The following is an 18,508-nucleotide window of genomic DNA, read 5'->3' as shown; positions in this document are numbered from 1 at the left end:
GAGAGGGGGAGGGAGAGGGAGAGAGGGAGAGAGGGAGAGAGGGAGAGAGGGAGAGAGGGAGAGAGGGAGAGAGGGAGAGAGGGAGAGAGGGAGAGAGGGAGAGAGGGAGAGAAACAATTTCTCTCAACTATGGAGGCCATCACTCTTAGGGAGCTGGGACTCCATAAGGTGAGAGGAAGGGACAGGGCACGCAGAGAGGAGTGTGGAGGCACAGTGTGGAAGAACCATTCTGAGGTGAGACCTCCTGCCCCTACTGACTCTTTTCTTCACAGTAGTGAAATTCCTCTAGGGGGCATTCCTCTCGCTGCTACGATGCCCCGCCCCTACCCCCCAGTCACTGAGTCTCTCCTCCCTTGGGCACCCAGAGACATACAAACCCTTGCTAATATCCAAGTGAGATGCTCCAGAGCACCCACTAAAAAGCAGCTTAAAGAAAACTCAGTCCACTATATCAGAGAGTAAGGACAGTGGGCGGACTTCCCTGAGGATTACCAGTTAGTGATTACTGCAAGCTTCCTCTCTGTCGACACTGCTCAAAGTGTTTCACATTAAACTGTGTGAAGAAGGTGCTGCTGCTGCTTGGTTTTAGGAATGGTGAAAGTGAGGTATGAAACAACTCAGCTTGATTTCTCAAGGTCAGTTGTGCAGGAATCGACTTTCCTCCAATAGAGGAGGGATTTACTGGAGCAAGACTCCATCTTCCACTCTCTTCAGGTACAGTCTTTACCATTGGCAAAGATATTTTAACAAGAAATAGCATAATCTAAAAAAAAAAAAAAAAAAGCTAAACCTCCCCAAGATAATGAACCATCAACCAGCAGACAAAAATCTACACAGAAACCTTGATTTCTGAATGGCATCATGTGCCTTTTACACAAATAAGCAGTCTATGAGGAGAATCTCATGTGGCTTATGTTATGAAAATCCATGTATATATTACAAATATTTATATTCACTAATATTTTATTATCTCCAGGGTTGACTCTGATATACGATTTCAGTTTATCTACTAATACAATGAACTAACTTCAATCTTTTCATCGCTGAAGCAATTCTAAAGAACTGGTATGCCAACAGAATTATATAACTCAGAATTTCTGGGAAGAAGAAAGTAAAGGTTTGAGAACGCCTTATTTTAAACAAAATGTATACAAGTCACAGGAAATTTTATCCTTCGTGCCAAAACTCAATAAAATGGAAGCAAAAACACACTGAAAAATGAAGAACCACCAAGTTCCCCTCCATACAGAGAGAATAAGAACTGTCAAGGGAACGTAATTTCCAATCTTCAGTGCACTTCGGATTGCCTAGCAGAGTATCACGTTAGTTGATGAAGACCTTAATTTAGTCTCTGATGGGATGAGAGGCAAGTGTGAAAGACACAGTAACTATGGGCTGTCTGGGAAAGGGTGGAAATAGCCACAAAGGGGACCTTTAGCTCATATATCCTAAAACCTCAAAACTCATTCAATCTTATAGGACAAACCCCTCAGCTCTCCTCTAAGTCCAGGCATGCACTATGCCCCAAGATAACACCATGTAGCTACAATTAAAATTGTCCATGGTTCAAACCTCAAAGGAAGGCAGAGAGTGTAGAATTCACTAAGCCTCCTGGCCTCCATCCCCTCTATTCTCTGGAGGGCAGGGAATGAGGAACATTTGGGTTAAGCTGCTTCTGTTCCCCCATTCGTTCTGCCTTTTTGAGCCAAATTACATTCCAGGCAGATTGGACGCTCTTGGTGGATTGCCTGAAGGGAAGTGTAAGGAGTGACCAGATCTGCTTTCTGACTCCATCCTGCTATTGAAGGAATGTAGAATGGCTTAGAGAGACACGCAGGAGCCCTGCTGCTAAGGGGTCTCAGACTCAGTGGGGGGAAGGAAAATGGGGCAAAGGAAAGGGAAGTATTGGAAAGACCTTTCATTTTTTTCTAATTTTCTAAATTGGCTTCTATGAGTCCTAAAGAACTGATTAACACTGGCCTCGTCATTGGGTTGGTATGCCAGCAGATCATGGTCACAAGTCACTTTTGCTGGGTAAGCTCCCTCGGAATGTGTCCGGTTTCATATTCTTTGCTTTCAATACATGGTGATTTGTAATGGGGAGAACAACTTAAATGAAGTTCTTTTAGCTTTAAGGTATATTTCTAATTAAACTAAATGAAAAGTCACAAGATAAACAAGTTAGAGTTGAGATTTCTTCAGAGAAGCCATACACAGAAGTAAATGATATGAGCAAGGTAGAGACGTTGTCTCACAGAGTAGATGGGACCATCTGAGGGTATTTGCCAAGGAGCTATTCCAACGAACCTTACACAAGTTTTCCACCTTCTCACCTTAATTATATCTGAAAGAGAATCCAAAGACATCAAAATTAAGAAGACATTTAGAATCTTATGTGTCTCCTTCTAATTCTGGATCTTCTGTGTTTCAAAGTGTGGATGTTAGTTCTTCTGTGCACTTGTGCGGCATGCATATGAGAGAGCATACCTCAACAAGAGTCTCTAGAATACCAGACTGGTGAGCATTCTCTGTAAGGATGCTGTGGAGACTAAAAACCTTTTGAGCAAGACTTCTTAGACTAAGGTGAGAGTTTTCTTAGGAAAGTTTTTAAAAATCTACAGTGTATTCCCAGTGCCCTATCAAATTCATTTGTGACAACTCCCATGAGCATTGACATAGATTTCTGGAACTAACTGGTGCAAAGCAACAAGGTCCAGTGATTGAGGACTCCGAGATCTGGGCCTCTGAGCCTTCATAAGCTGACCTTCCTTTCTTACACTGAGCCTCTGACACAGAGTGTAGGATGCAATGCAGCTGAACTCTCTGACCAGACCAGTAGGAACTTGAATGAAAAAATGTTTTATTTTGATGTCAGATTAAATATTATAAATATAAGTTCTGAGTGTGCGGGAAATTCCAAATGAATGCCAGGAGGTTTCTGGCACCTAGTCTATTGCAAGGCATATGGAAGTTTGTATCAAGAATAGTCAACAACAATTTTCCATCTCCTCTGGGATGAGAATAAGAGGAAATTACTAACATGGAATGAAAACACTAACTTGCAATCACGTATCCAGTCACTGTGTCCACACATGCCAAATGATTCTAAATATAAGTCATCCCATCTCATGCTGGAAAGCCAGGAGAGAGTAAATCACTGATTTGATATATCTTGGGTGAAGTACAGGCTTTGTGAAACCTCTGATCATCTTTTAAAACTGTTTCATCCAAGCTGGGAGGAGGTGGCATACACCTTTGATCCCAGCACTCAGGATGCAGGGGCAGGCAGTTCTCTGAGTTTGAGGCCAGCCTGGTCTATAGAGCAATTTCCAGGACAGCCAGAGCTACACAGAGAAACTCTATCTTGGAAGAAAATACAAAAAAATCATTTCCTCAGTAATTACTGCTTTAGCGATTCTGTGTTCTAGGCTTAGGAAGCATGCTACTTTGAGTAAACCCCAGAGTTACCTTTTTAAAGGTGGTGTGTCTGTAGCCTAGCCCCACTCACAGACCACCACCGTAGAGTTTTCAGTGATCCCCAGACACTAGCCTATACAGCTCCGGTTAAGGGACACTCAAATCCCCTAAAACAGAATTTACATTCTTCTCTATGCTGCTTTTGCTGCTAGACTTCTGGTTGGCTTTCCTCCCCCAACCCTCCCTTTGTTGTTGTTTTTGGTTGGTTGGTTTTCATTGCTTAAGGTGAAGCCCAGATTTTGTTTCCATTACTCCTACAGTTGCTGTTACTAACTGTAACTATTCTCTCTAAATACCCCATGTCTGTGTCTTCCTTTTACGTTAGTGTATATCAGCCTTGGTGCTGACCTTCATCGCTTATCATCTAAGTCCACACAATCTCCAATAATTCTACCCACTAATATTAGTTACTTTTCTTGTAATTATGACCAAATACTCAATAGAGACATAGAAGGAAGGATTTGGCTAAGGGTTTCAGATGGTGCTTCCATGCATGTGAGCCCCACAGATTTGAGCAGAAGGTCATCATAGCAGGCATGTGACAGAGCTGTACTTCAGTTCCTGAGGGACAGGAAGCAGAAAGAAGGGGAACATGGGGAGAGAACAGGAGAAAGCCCTCAAGGACATGACCTCAGTGACCTACCATCTTCAACTAGAGCTCCCCTACTTCTTACCACCTCCCAATAATACCCTTCAATGAACTAATTGAACTAAATCAGAGCCCTCGTGAGCTGCATGCTATCTCTGTGTCTCTGCAGATGTTTTCCTGGACTTGTCCAGAAGGATACCTCATACCCCAGGTGTTTTGTAATCTGACCTGGATGGCAGTCACAACTAACTATCACACCATTTTCAGCTCTATTTTCATTTATTCATCGGACAAGCCCTTGATGATCACCACGTATGTATCAGACACAAGCAGGAACTGCTACGGTTCTCATCTGTAGGTACTCTCCTTGGAGCTTATATGCTGAGAGTGGATGTAAATAAAGGGAAACTAGATGCACAAACCAAACAAAATATTTGGTTTTATGTAAAACTAAAATAACACATGCTAAATATCAGGGAGGGCAAGTCTGAGAAGGGCTGTTTGAGGTGATGGCTAAGCACAAATCCACAGTAAAGATCAGGGGCTGACTATACAGACTGGGAGGTAGGAACACATTTCTGAAAGAGGGAGCGTGCACTGTACATGCTAAATGTAAAAGTAAATGTAGCTTGTATTTCCTCAAATGAAGTGATAAGATGAGAGCCAAACACACACCTTACAAATACATGGCTTAGTCTAAGCTCAGAGCATTTCTAACTGACTAGACCTAGGCCTGGAAGCTTCTAGCCTATGTACAGTCTAATTTTCACCTTTCAGCCTCTATCTGCTAACCTAGGCCTAGAATGTTTTGGCCTCTGAGACTTACTGCTGAAAAAACTTGCCCTTTCTGGCTCTTTCTGAACTCTGGCTGGCTGGTTCAACTCAGCTCTTCTGACTCAAACTCTTCTCTAAGCTGACTGATTCAAATTGGCTTCTCAGTTTTTGACTGAATTGTTCTGCTTGGAAGGACTGACTCTGAAATGAACTGCTCTCAACTGAACAGAACTGAATTCCATTAAATTCTCTCCCCCTTACTGCACCTTAAGTATCCTCTTTTTCCTGTCTATTCTTGTGAGATTTGGGTGTACCTTATCTCTGACTCATTCTACCAAATCTTTTTCTGATTCATCACTTTGTCTGTCCCTCAATTAGAGGACACTGTTTGGGATTAAAGGTGTGTACTAATGTCAGTATTTAAGCCAGAGGGATTAAAAGTGTGCGGAGTGTTTGCATTATCTTTGGATGTGATCCTTTGCTGGAGCAGCCATGTTGCTGGATAAAATTCCTCTACATTAAGTGTGCAGGACACTCAAGGATAAAAAGGAAGTTCCTTAAGGAATCAAGGAAGACCATGATGGCTAGTTAGAAGTGCAGAGAGAGTAGAAGAGGAAATAAGGACTTTAGCAGGATTATGCAGAACATCAGAGCTCCAAGATTCTGTGGAACTCAAGCTCAGATCCTGGTACTATGAGCCTCAGATTCCTTATGTTTCTGATCTAAAAACTTGTGATGATATTGAGGGCCCCTACTGGTTTGCATGCTGCTCATGATTTGAGTCTTAGATTCTGAATCAAGTAGCATTTGATTGCTGTCCATACCCTTCAGTTGTGGCTTCCTTTTCATTTGTCATCTCATTATTTTTCTTCCCTTGCAAAGGCTCCTTTTTCTGATGTCATCATCACCACATCTTCTAGGCCTCACCTCAAGTCCTACAGAATACCAAGGCTATGATTTCACACCCAACTCTTTTTTTGGGGGGGGGGTAGAATTCTAATAACCCTTGCTGCTTATTTTACAGAAAAATGAAATCTGTAGGTAAGCATGAACCCTTATATAACTGTATATAGTTGATATTAATGGCAAAGCCACAGGATAAAAGCCAAAATCTAAAAGCACATGAAATCTTAACAGCAATAAACACTAGAAAAGGCCTGGAACACTGGGCCATATATACATATGCATCTGTACACATGAACAATCTGTTGCACACATACACATATGTCCCCACTTGCAAACAATCATACCTACACTATACACATCCATTCACACACACGAATAATCATGCATAGTCACACATACCATATACATATACATGAGCTCAAAAAGGTGGCTTACCTGTAGGTTCTTCAAAAAACTCTTTTTTTTAATTTTTAAAATTTATCTTTTTGAGAATTTCAAATATGAGTATTGTCTTTACATCATCTTCTCTCTTTCCCTCTAAACCCATGGGCTCTTTTTCTTTAATTGTTAGCATATAACCAACACATACAAGTCCATTTCATATTGCTCTTGTATGGATATATGTATGTATTTAGGAACAACAAGTTGGTATTAGATAACCAGTTACATGCTGCTTCAGTCTCTGTATTTTGTTAATAAGAAATCAGTTATCTGAGCAGCTCTACTGTTGCCAATGTGCCAATGTGGATCACAAGGCCCCACTAGTAGATGAAGAGCTACAGGCCACTAATGACTGCTGGGAGGGAAAATCAGTCTTCCCCAGGGATGAGCCTATAACTGGTTATCTAATACCACAGCCAACTCTTTTGGAGTGTTTGGCTGATCACACATATCTGTGAGCTCCTGAGAGTGCTTACAGCATGGTCCTAATGCAGTTGTGGTGCTTGTCAGGGCTGGCACTCATTCAGTATATGCCAAAGGCAAGGCAGAAAGCACTGGAACAGAATCTATTTTATTTAATATTACAATGTTTCATCTGTTTTGTTTTCACAATTGAAATTAAATTCAACAGACACGAAAATAAGACTTTCAAATGTGGTTAGGGTATATTAGTTCATCTAGTTGTAAGCAATGCTTGACAATCAGAGAACTTCCATGAAACCTGCACTGTCTTTGTTACATGTTGGCTTGCTCTTTAGAGCCTCAGAATTTTTCATTATGGCCATTTATTTATAAACAGTGATCTACAGAGAAGGGTTTGTCTTTAAAACAAAGCAAACATGCTTACTCTTCTAAACGCTGAGCCAATAAACATTAGTTCAAGTGCAAGTTACACTTGCATACTTGATACTTAAATGGCAGCAAGTGGGGAGGTATAGCTCAGCAGCAGAACAAATGCTGGGAAGTGCAAGGTTATAGGTTTGATTCTCAGCATCACAGATAGGTAGGTAGGTAGATGGAGGGAGGGAGGGGGGAGGGAGGAGAGAGAGAGAGAGAGAGAGAGAGAGAGAGAGAGAGAGAGAGAGAGGTAATCTCAGAAAGATATATTGAAAAGCCACTGTTATTTAGACAGAACCCTGAAGTGCTTCAGGATGCCTACACATTCCTTTACTGGTAAAGCTGAAGAGTACATTTTTTTCAAGAATCAGGTGTTTAATTATCAGAATCTGCCTATGCTTGTTTCTTTGTAGTCTTCGGTCGTACCGTCATCTGCTTATTGTTACTTCTTACTCAAAACATATTTATTATTGTGTTTGCCACGCATGTGTTGAACTAGTGAAGTAGAGATTACATATTCCGAGGGAATTATTGTTACTTCTTACTCAAAACATATTTATTATTGTGTTTGCCACGCATGTGTTGAACTAGTGAAGTAGAGATTACATATTCCGAGGGAAACAGCATACATAACATCAAGTGGAAGTGAGGATAAAGAGGAAACACGGAGCAGTCTTGGTAACTGTTTTACTTATAACGAACTTCACTCAGTTCCTTTTGCGTATGTCCTGTTGAGTATGACAGATTGCCACATAGATAAGGGTCATTAGAGTCTTGTGATACTGCAGTTAACCAACTCAGGACCATAAATCTCATGGCAATACAGCCTCAATGGACCGACTATTCATTGTGAGAGAAACAAGATAGTAGGATGCCTGGACGTTTCCAGTGCTGTAGATGAGAACATGATTCTATGGAATAGATGTGAACTTTTATATACTGGATTTTTAGGTCATATTTCTTGAGACTTTCAAGAGAACAAGTTAATACCCTTTGTCTTTGCATCCTAATAAATATGACACTATGTCCAGAAAGTGGAGGATATGCTCTTAACCGGTCACATCAGCAGTGAGGATTTACAGAGCAGTCAGTTCACCAACTCAGTTTCAGTCCCTTCACATTAACAGTCAAGGATCAGGCTGGCATCAGCATGTGTTATTCTTTCAACAGGATAACAGCACAGAGCCAAGTATATTCCATTCAATATGAGACTTGAATTATTTAGGAACCAGTGTCAGTCAATGACTCTAAAGAAATAATTTAATAATACAACTTCTGGTTATTTTGCTACACTCATCTGGTATACATTATTAGGTGAAGAAACGAATGGAGATCAGGTTTTTAGAACTTGGGAGTCAAATGTGTAGAATATAACATAGGTGGTTTTGGCATAGGAAAATCTGTAATCATACATCCAGACACAGAAGTCTGTTATGCTGTGATTAGGGTTCCAATGCTGAAATGAAAGATCATATTTGTTTCAGATACATATGTTCTTGACTGGAGTAGAGAACTGGAAAGATCTAGGCAAACTAAAATCTTGTTCACGTCACAATGAACATTCAGTTCGATGGGACTGCAATGCCGTGGAAAAGTGCATGGGCCCAAGTTAGTAATTGCTATAGCACGTGATTCAAATGCCCCTTATCCACATGGCAATCTGACATACTCAGTGACAGATATGCAAAAGGAAGGGAGCAAAGTTTCGAGTGATGTTAAAAGCTGGAAAATTCACATCCACGCTCTTAGATAAGATCAAATCTTCCTGGGATCTACCAAGTGCATAAGAAGTACAAATTAACAGCAAAACTCTTGTATCACAGTCAGCAAATCTTCTCATCTCAATGATTGTGCCCTACGTGTTTGTTTCTCATCAAAAGACTATCAAATCCTGATCTCAAGATTCATTTTAGAAGGTTCTGCAGCCAATGAAAAATTCTCCTTTCCACAGTAGACCTTTCAAACACCCTCTGCTTCAAACTGTAATCCACTATTATATTTTCATGTATAATATTCTACTTACATGTTTGGCTTTATTATTAAGCCAATTTTTTTAAAAATCAGCCTGTTACCAGACAGTGATGCCACATGCCTTTAGTCTCAGCACTCTGGAAGACAGAGACAGGCATATCTCTGAGTTTGAGACCAGCCTAGTCTACAGAGAAAGTTCCAGGACAGTCAGGGCTACACAGAGAAACCCTGTACGGACGGGGTGTGGGAGTGGGGAGAGAACCAAAAAACAAAACAAAATAATCAGCCTATTTAAATATTCTGTGGCTGTCATTTGCTTAAAATGTTTTATTATCTTTTTTTAAAAGATTATTTATTTTTGTGTATATGAGTACACTGTATCTGTCTTCAGACACACCAGAAGGGGGCATTGGATCCCATTACAGATGGTTGTGAGCCACCATGTGGTTGCTGGGAATTGAACTCAGAACCTCTGGAAGTGTAGCCAGTGCTTTTAACTTCTGACCCATCTCTCCAGCCTGTTTCATTATCTTTATGAACCACATTTTAAAAAATATAATGTAGCAAAATTTCAAAGCCATTTTGAAAGAAATAGCAATGTGAGAAAAGATCTTTAGTGTCTTTGGGAGCCTTCTCCCGATCAGCAGAGGTGTAAAATGACTTTGGATAACAGGGGCTGAAGTCATCCTAAAGGGAGGGCTGCTTCAGGGCGTCTGAGTCATGAAATCCATGCTCACCTGAAGAGAGACCCGCTCAGATGCTGCATTACCACCCATAAGATGTTGTAAACCATGTGTATAAGTAAAGGCTTACATTCAATTGATGGCTGGATAAAGGGAGTTTGATTTAATGTAAGACCCAAGTCCTATTTTGTTATGTTTTTATTAAGGAAAATATGTACAAGTAAAACATATTCTTTTAGAAATTTTAAATAAAAGGGGCTGGAGAGATGGCTCAGTGGTAAAGAGCACTTGTTGCTTTTGTAGAGGACCTGGCCTCAGTTCCCAGCACCCACATCATGACTAACAACTACTGTAATTCCAGTCCCATAGGACCCAATGCCCTTTTCGCGTCCACAGCTTCTGCTTGCATATGTTGCATAAACATATACACATATAAAATATCTACACACATAAAAATTTTTAAGTCACTTAAAACTTATATTAAGAGGCATTTTTTTGGTAAATCATCTTTTTTTGAGTTCAGGTTCTGACTACTATTTTTATTCATATGCCTTTCCAAGGAACAAATGAAAGACACAGTTTTTAAGTATAGAAATCAAGGTTTGATTTTTCTCCCTTCCTCTCAATTCCATTTTCAGGAGAAAATTGGCTAGGAAGCCAATCTATGTATTAAACTCTTCAAATGCTTTTATTTAAAAATGTGGCAAAGATAACAAAGTGAAATGTTGTCATTTGAAGAAAGGAGAGACCATAAGAAACAATGGTAAAATCAAGTGGCTATTAAGTGTTTTTCTCTACAGTTACATTCCATCTAATGAATAAGAAATGACTGAATCCATACGTCAATATCTTGTGTATTTATACTGAAAGAATAAACCTAGACAAAAAACCTTCAGTGGCTACTAACCTCACGAATCGTTCAATTGTAATTTTGAAGAAGTCCTGTATATGTAAGACACGTATGTTCAGGACCTGCAAATTCCTCACTACCCGTTGTAAATCTAGACTAAATTAACACCTCACGGGGACCAGAAGATAGAGAGGTAAAACATAGTCATGTCATTGGCAAAAACTCAATACGGGAAAAGTACAAGACAAGAAACTTAAGTGATGTATCAATGACAATGTAGGGTGTCTGTTGGGATCCTCACAGAAAACAGGTTCAACAGAAAGGGTGAGCCAGCTACTACACAGCCAGCCAAATGCATATTACCTGTATCTGTGATGATACTGAGAGATTTTTGTTAATCATTTTCAAGAAGGTGGTACTACATTTGTACTTTAGAAAAGCCCCTTCACCTTCCCTGGTAGTGCTAATGTTTTTACAAGATGAATTACAAAATGTCTGTGAGAGATCTTTTTCCTAACAATCTAGTTGGTGGAGGGATTGTACTGCTACAAAAGTAACAGTGGGTTTTAACTGGGCGGTAGTATTCACTGTAGCATTCTAACTTTTGGGGATGTCCTAAAACTTTCACAATGTTCAAAAACATCCAAAGGAACACTGTTACAGAATAGGAAATAGATTGCCAGGAAATGAAGGAGAGATGATATAGGCAGCAGGGGAGAGGTAAGGTGGATGTATCACATGTGCATGTATGAAAACTTCATGATGAAGCTGCAATCTCATATAATTAACATGCATGGAGAAGCTACAGAGAATTTCCAAGCTGGAGGGGAGAGACGGGAAAGACTTACCCTGTTGAATATCCTTCATTTCTAGATGTAAACTAGATATCAAGATTCCCACAGTTTGAGATCGCTTTCCATCCAATAACTTGATGATCTGTGATTTTAAATAAAAATAGAAAATGGAAGCTCAAATGATCACACAGTCATTCAGAAAGAAGAAACACTAACGACACTAAGACTTTTAGATTCACTGGTGCATTAATGGAAAAACTGACCCAGTATCACAGGCACATGACTTAATGCTTCAATGAAAAATAGTGTATCTACAATTACAGACATTTTAAAAGTAAAGAACATGCCATGCAGAATTCAGACGGCCTGACACGAACAATAAAAATCTTTAGAGTATTTTACCATCATTTTATATTTTTACTCTGATTTTTTTCTTTTAGGTTTTTAAAGACTGTGCCTCACAGCATAGACCAGCTTGGCCTAGAATTCATGACCTCTTGCCTCAGCCTCCTGAGGGCAGGGGTTACAGGAATGGGCCACAACTGGCTACTTTGACCCCTTTCTTCAAACATGAAGGTCCTGGAGAGCAAGACACATGGATTCTGATGGCTGCTGGATAAAGGCAAGCTAATCCACCCCAACTTCACTGCCCAGGCAGCCACAGAGGTATTGTGGCCCTGTCCTTACATATGTACCACGTGCTCCTTATGCTTCTGAGGAGACCTTCACATACACATCCATCTAAGATTCTACTCATTCAGCCTTGCATTTTAGCATAAATCACTTTTCTATTCAAAACCAGAAAAAAAATGGAGGAGAAACAATGAATACAAAATTATATGTCTCAGCTCCTCTTCGTTGATCACTGTTTTCTTTCTGTTTTGAAAGATTTGTTCTATGCGATTGAATTATTAGCATGGAAAGCCCACAGCAGGAAGTACACTGTTCTAAAGATCTCAGGTTTATAGTGCAATGTAGCTCATACTGCTCATTACATACTCATCACTGCATGTCACAGTTCCAAAACCTTTTCATTTTGAAGGATGTAAACTTTATCCAGAATGGCAAACTCCCAATACTATCTTCCCCCACTTAAGTCAGGTCCTCTATGGAGAGGACTCTATTTGTTCTCCTCCATTGTGGGTGAGTAAATTATTAATTAAATGTGGTGGCTTGAATAAAAATGGCTCCAATGCACTCAAATATGTGATTTCTTGGTTATTTGGGAATGGCTACCCTTGAGAGAGATATGGACCTGTGGTCTGTTGGAGGAGGTGCGTCACTGGGGATGGGCTTCACAGATTCAAATGCTCAAGCCAGGCACATTGTCTTCTTCTGTTCCTGCTGCCTATGGATCAAGATGTAGAACTCTCGGCTGCCTCTCCAGCACCATGATTGCCCGTGAGCTACCATGCTTCATCTGATGATGCTAATGGACTAAACCTCTGAAACTGTAAGCCAGCTCCATTTCAATCTTTTCCTTTTGAAAAGATGCTATGGTCATTGAGGTGTCTCCTCACAACAATAGAACATTGACAGGACTAAATTGGTGAAACCAATGAATTAAATTTCTTGCCTAGAACTCGCTAGACCCTTTGCTACTACATTAGTTGTGAACATAGGTGCAACTGACGTGTTCCTGATTTCAGTGACAAAAGTTTCACTTGCTTGCCATTGGCTAGGCTACATTTAAGCTCTTAAAATGTGCTCTTTATTATACCCAAGTATTTCCCTTCTGTTATTACTTCACTATGATTTTTTTTACTATGAAATGTTTTATACTAGTTAGGCTGAGTTTTTTTGTTTGTTTGTTTGTTTGTATCAACTTAACACAAACTCAGCTAAGAAAATGCATCTATCTGATTGGTCTATAGGCAAGTGTGTAGGGAATTTTATTGATTAATGATTGATGTGGGAGGTCCCAGCTCATTGTGGGTGGTATCACCCTTGGAGAGGTGGTCCTGAGTCGTATAAGAAAGCAGTGTGAACAAGCCATGAGGAAAAACCTAGTAAGCAGCATTCCTCTGATCCCTGCTTTTGGTTTCTTTCTCTAAGTTTCTATCTTGCGTCCCTGCCCTGACTTCCTTTGGTGATAGACTATTAGCATTTGATCAGTGTTTTATCACATGAATAGAAACTCTACTAAGACAGATGTAAAATTTTGTCAAGTGCTCTATGTCTTTTGAGATGAAGATGTGATATTTATCTTTGTCTTGTTAATATCTTCAAATTATACACACAGATAATATGTACTATATATTAATTATATGTATATATGTATAGCATTATATATACGTATATCATTTGAGTATCACAGAGTATCATAGGATCACGTGACTATAACATGATCCTTCCTATATTATCTTGAGTTTACCTTGCTAGTATTTTTTTGGGGGGGGAGGTATTCATCTATATTAGCTAAGGTCTGTGCTTTTCATTTCTTGTAGTTCCTTTAGCACCAAAGTAATCCTCATTTCATAAAGAGAATGAACCTGAAAGTATTACAATTTTAGAGTTTTGAGGAGTTTGTTAATAAATGACCTGGGATTTTCCTTGAGGTTTGGTAGACTTGTCCACAAAATGTCTTCGAGTTTTCTCTCCTGGGAGATATTGGAGTTCTGGTCAATTTTCCAGAATAAAGCTGTTCAGGTCTTCTATTTCTTCATGACACTATCATGGGTGGGTTACAGGTTTCTAGGAATTGATCCAGCTCATCCAGGTTATTCAAATTTTGGCATATCAAATATGGACATATATATTCATATTTGTTTCTTATATTTGTTCTCTCTGTGGCATCAGTTATAAACTCTGTGCTTTTGGTTTTGAGTTCACATATTTGGGTCTTTTCTCTTTTTTGTCTCTTTCCATTTAAAGATTTGTCACCTGCATCTGTCATGGAAAAGAGTTCTGATACATTTTCTAGCATGTGTCCAATCCCTTCGTTATACACTTATGTTCAATGTTTATTGTTTCACCCTCTGCTGGCTCTGGGCTTCGTCTGTTCTCCTTATACAATGTGTGAAGTTATAGTTAGGATAGTTTTCAATGTGCTTGCTCAGACTTATAAACCTTTCGTTATTTCTATTTTTGGTATCAAGTGAGGTTCAGCATGTTGTGCTTTGCTTTTGTTTGCCTCAAGCATTCTTTCTATATTCCTTTGGACTTCTTCTTTAACTCACTAGCTACTCAGAAGTCTGTTAACTTCAACTTGTTTCTTATTTTTTTCCACTTTTCCTATTGCTAGTTTTCATTCCATTGACGTGACAAAAGCTACTTGGTACATTTTTAACATCTTAAACTTGTTGAGACTTGTCTTGTGACCTAAAATTCTTTCAACCCTGGACAATGTTCCAATTGGGAAGATTGTGGGCTCCATATCTGTTAGCAGAATGCATTACCGAGTTGCCCCTGGGCATCCCCAGAGGACTGGAAGCAGAGCCATCGCTGATGTGCAAACCTATTGATATTCTGGCCTTTTACAGTATACACTTTTATTTTATGCTTATATTACTTATAGAACCAATGCTCTGTAAGTTGTATATAGGTCTCTGTTATACAGTATTGCTGAGGATATAATGGAAAGAAATATATTCAGTACAAATACAACTATCACAGTTCAAATAGGCGAACAAGAGGCAAACAGTGCTCCATGGTTACAGGAGAGACTAAGGACCCGGAAAGGCTGCAGCAGGGCGTGTCACTTTGTCGCTCCATTGTAAGGGTCTAGCACAGTATGTGCTGTTAAAACTTTGCTTTCTGAGTCTTTTGGAGTAAAGTTTTGTCAGCTTGTTTCACAGAGTTGATGCTGATATTGCGTGTGTGGATAGTTATAAGTACAAATATGTTTGGTGGGTTGCTATTCTATCACTTCATACTATCCATCTTTGTCTTTTGTGACAGTTTTTGACTTAAAATCTATTTTGTAGAGTCATATTTTCTATGAACATTTGGCTTCTGTTTTTTCTTAGCTAAGGATTTTTCAGTTTTACTTATCTTTTCGAAGAAACACTTAGATTGTGTTTTTCTACACTAACACTTTCATGCACCTTCTGTGCCTACGTCTAAAGTGAATCTCTTATGGAAGGCATACTTGCCTGGTTTTATTTTGTCAAATCTGTCAGCAACTCTTTCTTCTGATTGAAAAAAAAAAAAACAATGCGTCCAATTACATTGACAGTCCTTACTGATAAGAGCCGTAGTGCTGCCATCTTGTTAATTTCTCTGGTTTTGTACGTTGTTGTCCTTTTTTCCCTTAGGGCTTCTCCCTTTGGATTTGTTCATTCCTTACAGTGACATATGTTGGTTCCTTTCTTATTTTCTTGGATGGGCCTCTTGATAAAACCCAGTACACTTAGCACAGGATTTAGTTCAAATGCCTTATATTTGTAATAGTCTGTTTGAAGCTGGTCATTCACATACAGGACTTCTTTCTACTCTTTACTTCTTCATTGCTTTTCACTTTGTTACTGGTGTCATGAATTACATACTTTTAACTGGGCAGTCAAGAATGCATAGTGGTTAAGCTTTCTATACAATTTTTAAAGCCCTGTGAAACAATTAAAAATTATTTCCACAGAGCCATTATCATAACATTTATTTGTTTGAATATCTGTTTCACCAATGAGCTTTGCACTCATAGACTTGTGTGTGTGTGTGTGTGTGCGCGCGCGTGCGCATGCTCACCTGTGTAGTACCCTCTGCCTTGTTTCAGCTTACAGAATAAACACCTGCCTTATTTTGTATATGGCTCATCACTAAGTCAGGTGATGAAGAACTTCTGCAGTTGCTGCTCATCTTTGCTTACTTTCCTTCATAGCAAGGGACAGTTTGCTTGCATACATTACTATTGGCTGGAAGTCTTTTAGTATTTGAAACATAGCATTCTTTGGGCCTAGAATTCATTGATGAAAATTTCACTGTCAGTTATGGCGGTGTGCCTTTTAATGTAACAAGCAGCTTTTGTGTTGTGTTCAAAGCTTTTTCTCTGCCTTTTCCTTCTGAAAATTTAATTATAGTACATACTTCTGTGTCCTATTGGGTTATTCTCACTGGGGTCCATTAGACATCTAGATTCAGGAAGTCCATTTCCATACCTAGCTTCAGGCATTTTTTTCCTTTAAATGTGCATTCTGCCCCTCCTACCCCATCTTCTCCCATTATGTGCTGATTGGTTGCTAGGTGACATCATTTATCCTTTTAGGCTTTTTTCACACTTTCTCTTTCACTCCATTGACTAGATAATTTCTTTAGCTGTGAGATCACTAACTACCCCTTCTTCCTGGGTACTGAAGCTTTGTAGTGATTTTTCAACTCAGTGATTCAGTTTCACCAGGTCACAGTTTTTTATTTGCTCATTTCAAATGCTTACAGGCCTTGCTAGTCTCTCATCCTGTCCCTGCACCCTTTCCCCAGCTCCCTGGACATCACTATCACATTTATCTAGAATTACTTTTCAAATATAGCATGTGTGTTTGCAACTACAAATTCATGTCTAGTATCTGTTTTGTACCTTTGCTTGGTCCTAGCCTGTGTTTCTCTATCTGCCTTGTTACTTTGTGCTGGTCTATTTATGGGAAAAATAGTCATTTACCCCAGTCTATAACTTTACAGATTGGTGTCAATAGGAAAGTTTCCTGCCAGTAAGCCAAATGACTAAGAATTCGTAAGCTCATGGATGAAAATTCTGCAGACATATAAACTCCCAAGTCCCCAATGAAAGAGGTCTTAACTGCTCCCCCAACACTATTATGCTCCTTCCTCTGTTGTCTGGAGCACCACCACTTCTCTAGAGACATAAAAATGTTCCTAATTAATTTCTGTTCTCATCAGCCTCCAAGCATCTAGAGTATGTCAGGTCATATGTACAGACGAATTGAGTAAGAAAGAAAATAGCTGAAGAAATAGAACACTGTATGCAACCTCCACTCTTCCCTTTCCTATAACCCAGGGGAGAAGCCACTAAGCTGTGTTGGCCTTGGCCTGTTCACCACAGGTGCTCTGTAGCAATGGCAAGCCACCCAGCCAGCTCTTTCTTGTTCCCAGTAGTCCCTACTCATAGAGTGCATGCTGGGTCTTGTCAGCACTTTTAAGTCAGGAAGACAGAAACCAGTCCCTGGGCAACCCTCCAAAAAGCCAAAACACTGGTTGCATGCTCCAACTTTTTCCTCTCAAGGGAGAATCCAAGAGTTAGGTGTTTCCTCCAAAGTACTCTGCCTTGAGAAAGGGAAGAGTAACTGGCAAATAAGTGCTTGCTAGCTAGCATAGTCACCTTTGCTCATGGCCTCCCCCAACTTGCCATTTTTTCCTCTTGGATTCGAACCCAACAGAAACTGGTCTTTCGGGTACCTCTCAGATAGAACTGAAACAAATGGGCATCTTCTTCCTTTTCCTTCCCAGAGAAGCTGAGAGTTTTCTGTAGATCACTATGCAGTGAGCAGAGAGGGCCAAATCTCCAATCTGAATATTCCACACCTTTTCTTAGCAGCTTTAATGTGATATTTTTTAGAGGTCAGGGCATGTGAGAGGCCCTTCACTGATTGCTGATCAAGGAAACTGGTATGCACCAGGCACAAGGAGGGAATGGTGCTTCTGCCATCCACCATCAGGACATGTTTCTGAGAGGCAGAGAGACACATAAAGAGAAGGGGGTGGCTGAAAGTAGCTGGTAAGCATGAGGCACGAGGCCTGACCTCAGGTGGCTAGTGAAAATGTGAACCATTATTCTGAGGTTGATTCAGGTCACACTTTAAGGGGCCTTGCTTCTCCTTCATAGTTGGAGGACAGTATCAAACAAACTACAATTTTAAATGTAGAGAGAGAAAAGGGGAGAGGGAGAAAGAATATGTATCTTTTAAAATCTCTTCTATAACTCCAGATATGCTAAATAACTAGAGGGAAACAAAACAGTCAATAATAACAACACACATACATGCACATGCACACACGTGCACACACACACAAACATACCTTAGAATTCTAAACAGACCAAAAGAAACTGCCATGCATATTTCAATCATTTGAAATTAAGTCAGACTGTCCATGCAAACTGCAGGGAGCAAGTGTTAGAAGTAAGGAAGTAAAGGAAACTTGAAAGCTGAATGAGAGAAAAGGGAAGATGCTTTACAGACTTCAGTTCGACCTCGTTTGCTTTAGCAGGGACCAAGCACTAAAAACCCTAATGACTCTT

The 18,508-nt window shown here is 39.8% G+C and overlaps 1 protein-coding gene across 3 annotated transcripts in view; it reads right to left on the bottom strand.

The window, feature by feature from the left end:
* The window catches only part of Fmn1 (formin 1), a 333,700-nt gene that overhangs the window by 132,853 nt on the left and 182,339 nt on the right, over positions 1 to 18,508 (bottom strand). For all 3 annotated transcript variants that reach the window (XM_028766940.1, XM_028766941.1, XM_028766942.1), the window contains one exon: positions 11,377 to 11,464. In XM_028766940.1, the coding sequence (XP_028622773.1) occupies positions 11,377 to 11,464 (88 nt within the window). The remainder of the gene's footprint in view (positions 1 to 11,376; positions 11,465 to 18,508) is intronic.

Source organism: Grammomys surdaster, unplaced genomic scaffold, assembly GCF_004785775.1.
Source record: "Grammomys surdaster isolate TR1022 unplaced genomic scaffold, NIH_TR_1.0 170, whole genome shotgun sequence".
NCBI lineage: Eukaryota > Metazoa > Chordata > Mammalia > Rodentia > Muridae > Grammomys > Grammomys surdaster.
This window is presented reverse-complemented; position numbering and strand designations above follow the sequence as displayed.